This window comes from Podarcis vaucheri, assembly GCF_965113315.1.
Source record: "Podarcis vaucheri genome assembly, chromosome: 5".
Taxonomy (NCBI): Eukaryota; Metazoa; Chordata; class Lepidosauria; order Squamata; family Lacertidae; genus Podarcis; species Podarcis vaucheri.
The window spans coordinates 88,737,889-88,752,360 of NC_138763.1; the positions used below are offsets into that span (position 1 = coordinate 88,737,889).

The 14,472-nt window shown below is 47.2% G+C and overlaps 1 protein-coding gene across 2 annotated transcripts in view; it reads right to left on the reverse strand.

Annotated features, from left to right (window-relative positions):
• Positions 1-7,469, reverse strand: part of VCL (vinculin) — an 85,369-nt gene extending 77,900 nt beyond the window's left edge. Inside the window, exon 1 of one of the 2 annotated variants that reach the window (XM_082223567.1) lies at positions 6,934-7,469. In XM_082223567.1, the coding sequence (XP_082079693.1) occupies positions 6,934-7,101 (168 nt within the window). In that variant the 5' untranslated portion in view covers positions 7,102-7,469. The remainder of the gene's footprint in view (positions 1-6,933) is intronic. The other variant, XM_082223568.1, reaches the window with a different exon arrangement.
• Positions 7,470-14,472: the final 7,003 nt, after the last annotated feature.

Sequence of the window (14,472 nt, forward strand, 5' to 3'; positions counted from 1 at the left end):
CTCACTTTTTTCCTCCTAGAAAGTAAGGGGAAATGTCTGTGCGTGTTATGGAGGGAATGCCTACGGGTGGCATGCCTACGGATTTTCCTCCTCTAAAAACTACGTGCGTGTTATGGTCGGGTACATGTTATAGAGCAAAAAATACGGTATATCATTGCTGGGGGCAACACACACCCCACCCCAACCGGCCCGACCCTCCCATACATGAATGGAAAGCAGTTCCTTGCGGACGCAGAGGAGGGAGGAGAATACCTGGTGCCATACGGATGTTGTTGGACTACAACTCCCATCAGCCCAAGCCAGCGTGGCCAATGGTCAGGGATCATGGAAGTCCAACAACCGCTGGAGGGCAATACTTGTATAATAGGATACTGTCATGTAACAAGAGTGTTTGCAAATACAGTAGTACCTTGGTTTACAACCATAATCCGTTCCAAAGGTCTGTTTGTAAACCAAGACAGGTTGTAACCCAAGGTGCACTTTTGCCAATGGCGCCTCCCAAAACAATTTGTTTGTAATCCCCCCCCATAATGGGTTGTAATAAAAAAAAAGCTTGCAAACCGGGACACACACTTCCAGGTTTGAGGTGTTTGTAATCCAAGACGTATGCAAACCAAGACGTATGCAAACTAAGGTACCACCTATGTTGGTTTGCTTTGGCCCTTAGCAAAATCATAGCTGGTGTGAGTTTTGAACTTACACTCAACTCACGCTCTTTATAGTGAAATCCTAAAATGAAAGGAAGTAAGGCTGACTGAGCTCAGTGCAATTTACACGTGAGTAAACACACTTAGGATTGCTCTGTTAGCACTATCCTAAATCAGCTCCTGATGTACATCAAAGTAATGAAGTGTTTTTAGAGAGTCAATCCAATCCTACCCTGCCACACTCAAACACGCACACTTCAACAAGAGTAACACAAGAGCTAAAGCATTATCCTACCCCTTACTAAAATTTTGCAGTGAAGCACAGAATTAATTTCAATTAACAGATAGCCCCAAGCCCAGCTATCCAATGCACAGAGACCTCATTAAAGTTGCATGTTTGAAAGCAGAAAACGAAAGGGTTAAAAAGGGACAAGAGCTCTTCTTCCCGGACTTGAATTCATGAAAAGTGATCCAACCTGTTTATCCCCCACTTGCAATTTTAAAAGTTGGCTTCCGAAAGAAATTGGTTCAGTATGGCTCCCTCAAGAGATTAGGCACTGGTTTTTGAACATCAACAATACTGAGCTACGATACAGTGGCGGAACACATCGTGGTAAAACATAACCTCAGCATCCGTTCAGAAATAAATGCCGCCAACATGCCAACAACATTGCAATCCAGCCTCATACAAGCTATAAACCTTGCAAGTCAAAGAAAGTTGGTGGTTTGTTTCCCCTGCACCGACAGATGCAACAAACCAACCACATGCAAGAGAAAAGCGCATGTAAGAAAATCAGTTCTAACCACTTCACCGCTAAGGAAAAGCAACTGGCAGTATAATGTGGGAACAAGCTCCACCCACCGCCTGCTATTACAGAAACATAGAAATATGCGTAATATTCAGAATCGGAATCAGTGGCGTAGCTTGGGTTGTCAGCACCCGGGGCAAGGCAAGTAATTTGTGCCCCCTAACCCCTGGATTTGCGCCCCCTAACCCTAACCCCCAGGTGTTGCGGCCGGTGCGGCCGGCACCCCCTGCACCCCCCACGCTACGCCACTGATCGGAATCCACAAACTGTGCCATATTACTGGCATTTAGATACCGACAAGATGAAATAAGAACATAAGAAGAGTTTGCTGGATCAGGCCAATCCAGCATCTTGGTCTCACGGTGGCCAACCAGATGCCTACGGGAAACCAGGGAGCAGAACATTTAATAATACTAATAATAAATTTTATTTATAGCCCGCCCTCCCCAGCCAGAGCAAGGCTCAGGGCGGCTAACACCAATAAAATTACAATAAAACATAGTTGGGGGGGGGGAGAAACAAACAAACAAAAACCAGTTTATTAAAATACGGGTTAAAATACAATTTAAAATGCAGCCTCATTTTAATAGCAGCCCGTAAATCAAAACCATAAGGGGAGGGAAGCATAAGGGTCAGACTGAATCCAAACCAAAGGCCAGGCGGAACAGCTCTGTCTTGCAGGCCCTGCGGAAAGATGTCAAGTCCCGCAGGGCCCTAGTCTCTTGTGACAGAGCGTTCCACCAAGTCGGGGCCAGTACTGAAAAGGCCCTGGCCCTAGTTGAGACCAATCTAACCACCTTGCAACTTGGGACCTCCAAAGTGTTGTCATTTGTGGACCTTAAGGTCCTCCGCGGGGCATACCAGGAGAGGCGGTCCTAGGCCACACAGGGCTTTAAAGGTCAAAACCAGCACCTAAGACCTGACGCTGTAAAGCACTGGTAAAGCACTGGGTGAATGTGATCTGCACAAGAGCAGTCTCCCCTCCCATGATTTCCCATATTTTTGAACACTGCTGCCTTCCCAACTGTGGAGGCAGAGCATAGGCTAGTCGCCACCGATAGCCCTCTCCTCCAGGAATTTGTCTGATCCTCTTTTAAAGCTGTCCAAGTTGGTGGCCAATCGATTCCAAAACGAATTCCGGTGCCGTGAGGTTGTAAGCAACTGTTGCATTTGGGACTGTTGAACTATCTGTCTAATTACCGTATTTTTTGCTCTATAAGACTGACTTTTTCCCTCCTAAAAAGTAAGGGGAAATGTGTGTGCGTCTTATGGAGCGAATACAGGCTGCGCAGCTATCCCAGAAGCCAGAACAGCAAGAGGGATCGCTGCTTTCGCGATCCCTCTTGCTGTTCTGGCTTCTGGCATTCAGAATATTTTTTTTCTTGTTTTCCTCCTACAAAAACTAGGTGCATCTTATGGTCTGGTGCGTCTTATAGAGCGAAAAATACGGTAACAGCATGCACAAAACCCAATTGATACGAAGGGATTTACAACTCTGCAAAAGACACAGATGGCGTGGGCTTGAACTGAAAATATGCACCAAGCATCGTTGGGCTTTTTAAATGTGAGAGATCCCTCCCCCTTGCAAAAGAATGCGCAGAGAGAATGTGTGTCAAATATGTAGCATGATGAAGTAAGCAAGGGCAGTATATGAATGGGCAACAAGAGTTCTGAATGGGCAACAATAGACGGGGCAGGGGGAGAATCCTGCATGAACTCCATGGAGAAAGAGTGGAGAAAGAACAATACATACCCGGGACTCAGCTATAAAGTTGCAAATAAAACGTTTTAAGTGTACTTTAAGCGCAATACACAATGTGACACTAGATGGCAGTGGTGAGCCTTATGGCAAATTCAATGTATTTTTTTTAACACTTTTTTAAAAAAACATTTTCATATGTGTGTAGATCCCAACACAGTCTACCTGAAGAAAATGGGAGAACTGGAGAACACACATGCCTCCCAACCTACCAACCCTGGTGGTTGGCGACTGTCCAATACAATATTTTGGGATTCGGGGATGTTTTCTGCAGCTGTTCCACTTGCAATTTGTTTCTATCTGCCTGGAAGGGGACTGTGGGAAAAGCTGGTAAGGCGAGTGGGGAATGCGTGCCAAGACCAGAAGCCGCAGAGACTGAAGCTTCAAAGGAACAATAGCTCAAGTAAGCATCATAGAACGAATGTCGTGGATCCATAACAGCGTGGCTTATTCTCACTCGCAAGGGAAAGGTGTAATAAGGACAGGGAAGGACTTGTCAATGAAAGGGCAGGAATGCAAAGGGGAAATCCTGCACCCAGCCGCCCACAGTGAAACTGATCCAACACAGGAAAAGAGTTTGTAAACTGGAATCTTCCGTTTGCCGCCACCGCTAACTGGCTGCGGAAAATTAATTGGTTGGGTATTATCTCTGGCCATTGAGTTTCCTAAATCTTTTTAAAGATGCAGTAAGGGGGAAGGCACTGTTTGGACCTGAAAGGATAGGAACTTTATCAAAAGAAAGTGGTGATTCAGAGTATCTAAGCCAGGGGTCAGCAAACTTTTTCAGCAGGGGGCCGGTCCGCTGTCCCTCAGACCTTGTGGGAGGCCGGACTATATTTTGAAGAAAAAATGAACGAATTCCTATGCCCCACAAATAACCCAGAGATGCATTTTAAATAAAAGGACACATTCTACTCATGTAAAAACACCAGGCAGGCCCCACAAATAACCCAGAGATGCATTTTAAATAAAAGGACACATTCTACTCATGTAAAAACACGCTGATTCCTGGACTGTCCGTGGGCCAGATTGAGAAGGTGACTGGGCCAGATCCGCCCCCCCGGGTCTTAGTTTGCCTACCCATGATCTAAGGCCTAAGGAAGGGGGAAGGGGTAGAACAGTCAGGCTGAAGGGCTGGTCAAGGCGGATTTGAAGGGAACAACACTGTCACTGCAGGAGCAGATGTAAATATGAGGTACTACAACACTAAAAGAAGTGTAGAGCCTTGCAAGACCTTCCTTTGGGAACAAGACAATGATTTAGAGGGGATGGAAAGTTGAGGGCAATGCAGGGACATGAAGGGCAGGGGAAGAAATGGGAGGGGGGCAGCTGTGCAGTCGGTCCCTTGTTTCCAGATCCCTCAGCACCGCAGAGCATGCTCTCAAAGAAAATGACCCCCAGCCCAGCATTCGCAACAGTTTTAGAAGTCTGGCCTGGTATCAAATAACAGTTAAAAAAGGTAAAGGACCCCTGGAAGGTTAAGTCCAGTCAAAGGCGGCTATGGGGTTGCGGCACTCATCTAGCTTTCAGGCGTTTGTCCACAGACAGCTTTCAGGGTCATGTGGGCAGCACGACTAAACCGCTTCTGGTGCAACGGGACACCGTGGCAGGTGCCAGAGCACACGGAAATGCCGTTTACCTTCCTGCCACAGCGGTACCTATTTATCTACTTGCACTGGTGTGCTTTCGAACTGCTAGGTTGGCAGGAGCTGGGACAGAGCAACAAGAGCTCACCCCGTTGCAGGGATTCGAACCGCCAACCTTCTGATCGGCAAGCCCAAGAGGCTCAGTGGTTTAGACCACAGCGCCACCCGACTGCCCCATCAAGTAACAATGCTAAGGGGCAAAGGGGGTGGAGTGGGAACAGCAAGAGAGTGATGCCGCCCCTCTGTTATTTTATTTTATTTTTAAAAAACCTCCTTCACAGAAACACAATAAAACATTATCCCAATAATACATTGCCACTGTCATAGCTGGCAAAGACCGTGCAGGAAAGAGGTGGGTCAGGGAACCGGGGCATCACCATTCAGAGGCAGCTTCAGAAAATTGTGCAATCCACGACACAGCACAGTTGGTAAAGCATGAGGCTCTAAATGTCAGGATTGTGGATTCAAGTCCCACATGGGGGCAAAAGATTCCTGCCTTGCCCAGGGTTTGGCTAGATGACCCCTGGTGTCCCTTCCAACTCTACAATTCTATGATACTATGAAAAGCAAGCCTTGCCAGGAAGCTGGAGCCGGGGCACACAGTGGAAAGGGTCATAGTTCAGCGGCAGAGCGTCCGCCCATGTGCAGAAGGTTTGACTGCCCACCACACCCCCCAACATCTCCAAGTAGGGCCGGGAGAGGTCACAGTCTTAAACCCTGGATTCAGTGTAAGGGAATACTAAGCTATGTAGGTTAAGGATACAACTCAGCATAACAGTAGCTTCCGACATTCCTAAGAGGAGGAAGTAAGAGAGCCAGGAGGAGAATGCAAGATGGCATGTGTAGCATTCTCTCTTTGCAGAAGAGGGGGGGAAATGCAGAGTTTGAGAAGAAGGAGAAACACCCAGGACTGGGACTTATTCAGATCCTGTCTACCTTCAGCAAGGAATTCACAGAAATAACTTTGAACGATACCTGTTGGGCTTACTTTTAAGCGTTTCATAAAACATGGAGATCTATAAATGAAACTATTCTGGTCTGCCAAGGTATGGGAAACAGCTCTTTGAGGAAAAATTAACTCATAAGTTACTGGTCTTGAGAGGCCAACACAAGGAGGACAAATTTATTTCTACTTGGTTATGATTTAATAGTGTATATCACTAACCGAGAACACAAACAATCACCTCCTCCAGCTTTCAAATGGATTTGGCTGCTTTAATTGGCTAGCGCTCTTTGAGGTGGCGCCTTTACGGTTCTCCAGGGATAGTTTTAGGTTATATTCTGAGAGTTATGATTAACGCACCCCATTAAGGTCCTGTTGAGGTATTTATATCCCTGGCTTCTTCTGCTATCAAAAATACAGTTATTATTCTGTATTCTTTTGATTCTGTAAGCTTTGTGAATCATATTCTGAATCACCCGGCCTGCTGTCCTACGATCCCTGTTTGACTTTAAACTCAACTAAAATTAACTTTAAAAAAAAAAAAAACTTTTTTGTTGTTTGAAAGAGGGGCAAAGCAAGTTTGGGTGTGTCAAGCAGCTAAACGGGAGTTTGATAAGGAGGAGGAAGGCAGAAGGGGAAACTTGTCAGGAAGCCTTGGAAGGAATTTTTCCTCCCTCCTTCCTTTTTTGCTGGGTGGAGGAAAGAGAAGACCTTTTAACCTGGAAAGTCAACATGGGACAGCTCAGCCATTTCCCAGCCAGTGAGGCAAGACCAGGAACACACCAAGGGGATTAATCAAGACTCCTCCTGCAGTGACAACTTCGTTGCTGCCAGAACTTTTTCTTGCATTCCCTAAACACTCTCTCTTTTTTTTTGCGGGGGAGGGGGACTTAAGGTGGGGCCCGATTGAAGTTTGCTGGGACACACACACACAGAGACAAACACTCCGCCATCAAACAGACAGCCGAGCTCCCTAATGCAGTTTTTGCATTAGGGAGCTTTGGGAGAGTGTTTTCATTTGTTTATTTTAAGAGAGCCGCGTTTCTTCCGCAATGCAATTAAGAATCCCGAGCCTCCCAGGCAGGCAGGCAGGCAGGCAAGCGAGCTGGCTCTGTCTCTCTCAACTCACCCGGACCAGGTTGCTCACGGCGGATTGCACAGCGGCCACGGGAGCGGTGAGATCCGGGATGGCCTTGCCGTCCACCTCGCCCTCTTCGTGCATGATGACCAGGTGGGAGATCTGCTGCGCCACCGGCTCCAGGATACTCTCGATCGTGCGGGTGTGGAAGACGGGCATGGTTGCTCACGTTCCCACGACGGTGCAAAGGAGAAGCAATCGATTTATGTAACTTCTGCGAGTGAAAAGCGGGCAGTTCCCCCCAGGTTTGGAACAAAACTGGCTGAAAATATATATACAGGTTTATCTTCTTTTTCTCCACCCCACCCAGCTCCCTTGAAGAAGTCTCCGCGGACGCCCAGCCTCTCCCGCAGCGCCTTCCCAACTCCTCGCCCGGCAGCGCTGACTGACGCCCCTTCTGCAGGCAGGCGGCGCTTTTCAGCCGGCGCAGCCTAACCCGTTCCCTGCCCTTCCCTTGCATTCCTCCTGCAACCCTGGGCAGAAGGGGACCTTCTGTCTCCGCCTCCTCCCCGCCTCGGCCAATGATGGAAGGCCAACCCTCGCTTTCATTGGAGGAGCGCCCGCGTCGATCTGCATTCCGACTCCACCCCCTGGGTCCTCCCTGCCCTCGCCTTCTCCTTCCCCCTCCCTCCACCTTTTCTCTTTCCAGCTCTCCTGCCCAAAGGAGGTTTGGTTGCTCCGACACTGGTTTTCCCAGCGTTGGAGGTGACGTCAGACATTCTGGAGTCCATATAAGGAGATGGTGAAAGCCAGGGCGTTTGGGAGGGGGGAGAGGGGCGGAGGAGGATTCCACTGCGGGGGACGACCCCTCCCCTCCTCCTCCCCCGCGCGCATCCCTATCCCTATTTACAAGTAGCATATAGCTTACTTGTAGCCTCAGAGGCTGGTTCCATGCGCGTATACTTGGAAAGATGAGTTCCCAACTACTTTTAGTGGACTAAGTTACGTGTGCAAGAAGATGCCAGCCTTCTGTGCAGGGAAAACAATTATTCGGAGTAATATGGAGCGCAGGGAGTGGGGCAGAACCGGAGCAGAGGGGACAGATCATGTTCTTGCCAGTACCAACACTCCATCCAATAAAAAAATTCCTTCCAGTAGCACCTTAAAGACCAACCAAGTTAGTTCTTGGTATGAGCTTTCGTGTGCATGCACACTTCTTCAGATACACACGAAATGCATGCACACGAAAGCTCATACCAAGAACTAACTTAGTTGGTCTTTAAGGTGCTACTGGAAGGAATTTTTTTATTTTGACTATGGCAGACCAACACGGCTACCTACCTGTAACTAACTCCACCCAATAAGTCAAAGATTTAAGTTTATTTGTTGTGGCGACCACATCGAAACTTATTTGTGGGAGCGGGGGGGGGGTGTCAACATTTCAACATACATGTGTATTACATTGTATTTCAACAGTGGATCTCTGCATATTTTGCACAGAATACTTTTATTTCCTTTTTGGATGAAATGACCAGGATGGTTGCAACAACAAATAAAGTCAGACTTTGTATAATAAGCACAGGTATTGTGCAAGTCGGCCTGCTTGGTGGTAAAGGTGGCTGGCAATAATGAGGGGAGTTAGGGTGCCAACTCTCTTGACGGGCTGTGCTGGCACGGGGTCGGTGCATTTATTGATGCACAGGAACTGGGCAAATGCTTTACCCATAGCAACCGCTGTAGCTATTTTGGTCATTAGGTAAAGGTAAAGGTACCCCTGCCCGTACAGGCTAGTCGTGTCCGACTCTGGGGTTGCGCGCCCATCTCGCTTAAGAGGTCGGGGGCTAGCGCGGTCCGAAGACACTTCCGGGTCACATGGCCAGCGTGACAAGCTGCATCTGGCGAGCCAGCGCAGCACACGGAAACGCCGTTTACCTTCCCGCTAGTAAGCGGTCCCTATTTATCTACTTGCACCTGGGGGTGCTTTCGAACTGCTAGGTTGGCAGGTGCTGGGACCGAGCAACGGGAGCGCACCCCGCCGCGGGGATTCGAACCGCCAACCTGACGATCGGCAAGTCCTAGGCGCTGAGGTTTTACCCACAGCGCCACCCGCGTCCCATTTTGGTCATTATCGCTGAGTAAATACGTGCTAGATTGGGCTGGACAGCAGCAATCGTCAGCTGCTAAAGCCATCCCACGTACTTTAAATTTGTTTGCTCTGAAAATGCGTTGTGGGTTTGCCTCCCTTTCATAGAATCGTAGAGTTGGAAGGTACCCTTAGGGTCATTTAGTCCAACCCTCTGCAATGCAGGGATCTCAACTAAAGTAAAAGGTCGATATTGGCTCCTAAACTGGACCTGAGTGCGCATTATTCCAAGGAAAGGGTTTCCCTAATGTCTGTATTTAGTCTTGCACTGGGAAATTGAATTCTATGCACTTAGTCTGTTTCAACTGGGCCAGCCAAGCTGTCTTCTCAATAGGCCAAAGCTACTCTTTTGGACTTGAACGGGAATTCAACAGTATCAGTATCTCTTAAAGCTAAGTGCAACCCATCTTCCTGTCATTTTTTTATAAAACCGCACATGCCATAGCAGGAAGGGAGGGGCTGTTAAACCACTTCCCTCTTTGCTGTATGCCTTTGAAGAAATGACTTGCAGTAATATTTACATTAAGGTGGCACGGCTAACGCTGATGTGCCACCTTTTACAACAAATTTATGTCAAGGAGTTGCACAGACCCTTTGATGCGTGGATGACTGACTATTGCGCCATAATAGAATTTCCATGTTTGGCAGGAGAATTGCTGCAGCCTGTATTTTCCCTTCTGTACCCCAATCATTAGCTAAATCCTGGCCCTCATTTATTTTGAACATTCACAAACTTCCTAGAATTATGAGCACCTTTGCACCCCCAGCCTCTGGTACCCTGGATCGACAACAATATGACAGGGAGCTGCCCCAGGCTAGGCGAAGGAGGACAGTAGGCAAGTTGCTGCTTATGAATCGTACAGAGTAGATTTATACTCACATTGCAATCGAAGATATCGGCTGCCTGACTGCCATATCCAGTGTGTGCTCAGCCTGGAAGCGGAGGGGGGGAAACATACGGCGAAACATTAAAGAGCATCCCCGGACCCATCAACGAGGGACTGTGCCATCAGCAAAGCCCATATGCCACTAACACATAAAGTAGCCAATGAACTTGTGAGAATGAGCACACACCCAGCACAAAGCCGTATGTAAGCAGCTGCGTGCAAGCAGGTGTACATGAGGGTCTGTGGGTTGGTGTGACAGGGTTTAAAGGAATCTTAGAAGTGCTACCCCATTCCCCAGCTGGGTAGCACTGACACTGATCCTAGGGCCAGCCCTGTGACTAGGCAGAGGAAGGCAGCTGCCTCAGGCAACAGATGCTGCTGGAGGACACGCAGCCTATCTCCTGCATCCGCCTAAGCTAACCATCGACCATCAGGTGCTAAAGGAGCGTGCAGTCCATGGACAGTGTGTGGAGAAAGGTTCAGTTGCCAGGGCCGTCAGCTCCTGTATCCAGAATTGGTACATATGTGTGGAATCTTGCCCTTCGTCTTAAGCAGCCAATGTCTTTGACCAGCCCTGCTCTCAGGTGTGTGACAGTATGGCAAGCCTGAGGCAAAGGAGGAGACTTGTTGTTTAGTCGTTTAGTCGTGTCCGACTCTTCGTGACCCCATGGACCAGAGCACGCCAGGCACTTCTGTCCTCCACTGCCTCCCGCAGTTTGATCAAACTCATGCTAGTAGCTTCAAGAACACCATCCAACCATCTCATTCTCTGTCGTCCCCTTCTCCTTGTGCCCTCCATCTTTCCCAACATCAGGGTCTTTTCCAGGGAGTCCTCTCTTCTCATGAGGTGGCCAAAGTATTGGAGCCTCAGCTTCACGATCCGTCCTTCCAGTGAGCACTCAGGGCTGATTTCCTTCAGAATGGAGAGGTTTGATCTTCTTGCAGTCCATGGGACTCTCAAGAGTCTCCTCCAGCACCATAATTCAAAAGCATCAATTCTTCGGCGATCAGCCTTCTTTATGGTCCAGCTCTCACTTCCATACATCACTACTGGGAAAACCATGGCTTTTACTATACGGACCTTTGTTGGCAAGGTGATGTCTCTGCTTTTTAAGATGTTGTCTAGGCTTGCCATCGCCTTTCTCCCAAGGAGCAGGCGTCTTTTAATTTCGTGACTGCTGTCACCATCTGCACTGATCATGGAGCCCAAGAAAGTAAAATCTCTCACTGCCTCCATTTCTTCCCCATCTATTTGCCAGGAGGTGATGGGCCCAGTGGCCATGATCTTCGTTTTTTTGATGTTGAGCTTCAGACCATATTTTGCGCTCTCCTCTTTCACCCTCATTAAAAGGTTCTTTAATTCCTCTTCACTTTCTGCCATCAAGGTTGTGTCATCTGCATATCTGAGGTTGTTGATATTTCTTCCGGCAATCTTAATTCCGGCTTGGGATTCATCCAGCCCAGCCTTTCGCATGATGAATTCCGCATATAAGTTAAATAAGCAGGGAGACAATATACAGCCTTGCCGTACTCCTTTCCCAATTTGGAACCAATCAGTTGTTCCATATCCAGTTCTAACTGTAGCTTCTTGTCCCACATAGAGATTTCGCAGGAGACAGATGAGGTGATCAGGCACTCCCATTTCTTTAAGAACTTGCCATAGTTTGCTGTGGTCAACACAGTCAAAGGCTTTTGCATAGTCAATGAAGCAGAAGTAGATGTCTTTCTGGAACTCTCTAGCTTTCTCCATAATCCAGCGCATGTTTGCAATTTGGTCTCTGGTTCCTCTGCCTCTTCTAAATCCAGCTTGCACTTCTGGGAGTTCTCGGTCCACATACTGCTTGAGCCTTCCTTGTAGAATTTTAAGCATAACCTTGCTAGCATGTGAAATGAGTGAAATTGTGCGGTAGTTGGAGCATTCTTTGGCACTGCCTTTCTTTGGGATTGGGATGTAGACTGATCTTCTCCAATCCTCTGGCCACTGCTGAGTTTTCCAAACTTGCTGGCATATTGAGTGTAGCACCTTAACAGAATCATCTTTTAAAATTTTAAACAGTTCAGCTGGAATACCATCACTTCCACTGGCCTTGTTATTTGCAGTGCTTTCTAAGGCCCATTTGACTTCACTCTCCAGGATGTCTGGCTCAAGGTCAGCAACCACACTACCTGGGGTGTACGAGACATCCATATCTTTCTGGTATAATTCCTCTGTGTATTCTTGCCACCTCTTCTTGATGTCTTCTGCTTCAGTTAGATCTTTACCACTTTTGTCCTTTATTATGGTAATCTTTGTACGAAATGTTCCTTTCATATTTCCGATTTTCTTGAACAGATCTCTGGTTCTTCCCATTCTGTTGCTTTCCTCTATTTCTTTGCATTGCTCGTTTAAGAAGGCCTTCTTGTCTCTCCTTGCTGTTCTTTGGAAATCTGCATTCAATTTCCTGTATCTTTCACTATCTCCCTCGCATTTTGCTTGCCTTCTCTCCTCCGCTATTTGTAAGGCCTCGTTGGACAGCCACTTTGCTTTCTTGCATTTCTTTTTCATTGGGATGGTTTTAGTTGCTGCCTCCTGTATAATGTTGCGAGCCTCCATCCATAGTTCTTCAGGCACTCTGTCCAGCAAATCTAAATCCTTAAACCTGTTCCTCACTTCCACTGTGTATTCATAAGGGATTTGGTTTAGATTGTATCTTACCTGTCCAGTGGTTTTTTCTACTTTCTTCAGTTTAAGCTTGAATTTTGCTATAAGGAGCTGATGATCTGAGCCACAGTCAGCTCCAGGTCTTGTTTTTGCTGACTGTATAGAGCTTCTCCATCTTTGGCTGCAGAGAATATAATCAATCTGATTTCGATGTTGCCCATCTGGGGATGTCCATGTGTAGAGTCGTCTCTTGTGTTGTTGGAAAAGCGTGTTTGTGATGACCAGCTTGTTCTCTTGACAGAACTCTATTAGCCTTTGCCCTGCTTCGTTTTGATCTCCAAGGCCAAACTTGCCAGTTGTTCCTTTTATCTCTTGATTCCCTACTTTAGCATTCCAATCCCCTATAATGAGCAGAACATCCTTCTTTGGTGTCACTTCGATAAGGTTTTGTAAGTCTTCATAGAACTGGTCAATTTCAGTTTCTTCAGCACCAGTAGTTGGTGCATAAACTTGGATTACTGTGATGTTAAAAGGTCTGCCTTGGATTCGTATCGAGATCATTCTATCATTTTTGAGACTGCATCCCAGTACAGCTTTCGCCACTCTTTTGTTGACTATGAGGGCCACTCCATTTCTCTTACGGGTTTCTTGCCCACAGTAGTAGATATGGTAGTCATCCGAACTGAATTCGCCCATTCCCGTCCATTTTAGCTCACTGATGCCCAGGATGTCAATATTTATTCTTGCCATCTCATTTTTGACCACATCCAACTTACCCAGGTTCATGGTTCTTACATTCCAGGTTCCTATGCAATATTTTTCTTTACAGCATTGGACTTTCCTTTCGCTTCCATGCATATCCACAACTGAGCGTCCTTTCGGCTTTGGCCCAGCCGCTTCATCAGCTCTGGATCTACTTGTACTTGTCCTCCGCTCTTCCCCAGTAGCATGTTGGACACCTTCCGACCTGAGGGGCTCATCTTCCAGTGTCATAACTTTTATATGCCTGTTGTCTTTGTCCATGGAGTTTTCTTGGCAGGGATACTGGAGTGGCTTGCCGATTCCTACTCCAGGTGGATCACGTTTGGTCAAAACTCTCCACTATGACCTGTTCATCTTGGGTGCCCTGCTCGGCGTAGTTCATAGCTTCTCTGAGTTCTTCAAGCCCCTTCGCCACGGCAAGGCAGTGATCCATGAAGGGGAAGGAGGAGACTAGAATACCTCAAAGACCACCTCTCCCCATATGAACCGACCCGGAGCCTGAAGTCACCCTTCTTTATGTGCCTCCTCCACGTGAGGTCTGGAAGGTGGCAACACAAGAACAGGCCTTTTCCGTGGTGGCTCCCTGTTTGTGGAGTGCTCTCCCCAGAGAGCCTCGCCTGGCACCTTCATTATGAACCTTTAGGTGCCAGGTTAAAATATTCCTTTTCAACCAGGCCTTTGGCTGATTGACATTCGATGCCCTTTAAAAGGGGGGGGGTATTGGTTTTGTTTTGTTTACTTTTTATTACACCTTTTGTGTTCTTTATGTTGTGACCCGCCCTGAGATCTACGGATGTAGGGCAGATACAAATTTAATAAATAAGATAGCATAGCACCCTATCCAAATTCCACATACATAAACCAATTGGACTGACAATTGAATCTTCAGTGTTGCCTACCCTACAACATTTCTCTGAAGAAAATAGGGATGTCCTATACAACAACAACAACAACAACAACAACAACAACAACAACAACAACAACATATACCCTGTCCATCTGACTGGGTTGCCCCAGCCACTCTGGGCAGATTCCAACATATATAAAAACATAATAAAACATTAAACATTTAAAAAACTACCCTTTGCAGGGCTGCCTTCAGATGTCTTTGAGAGGTTGTATAGTTACTGATCTCCTTGGCTCGGGGGTCGCATAAC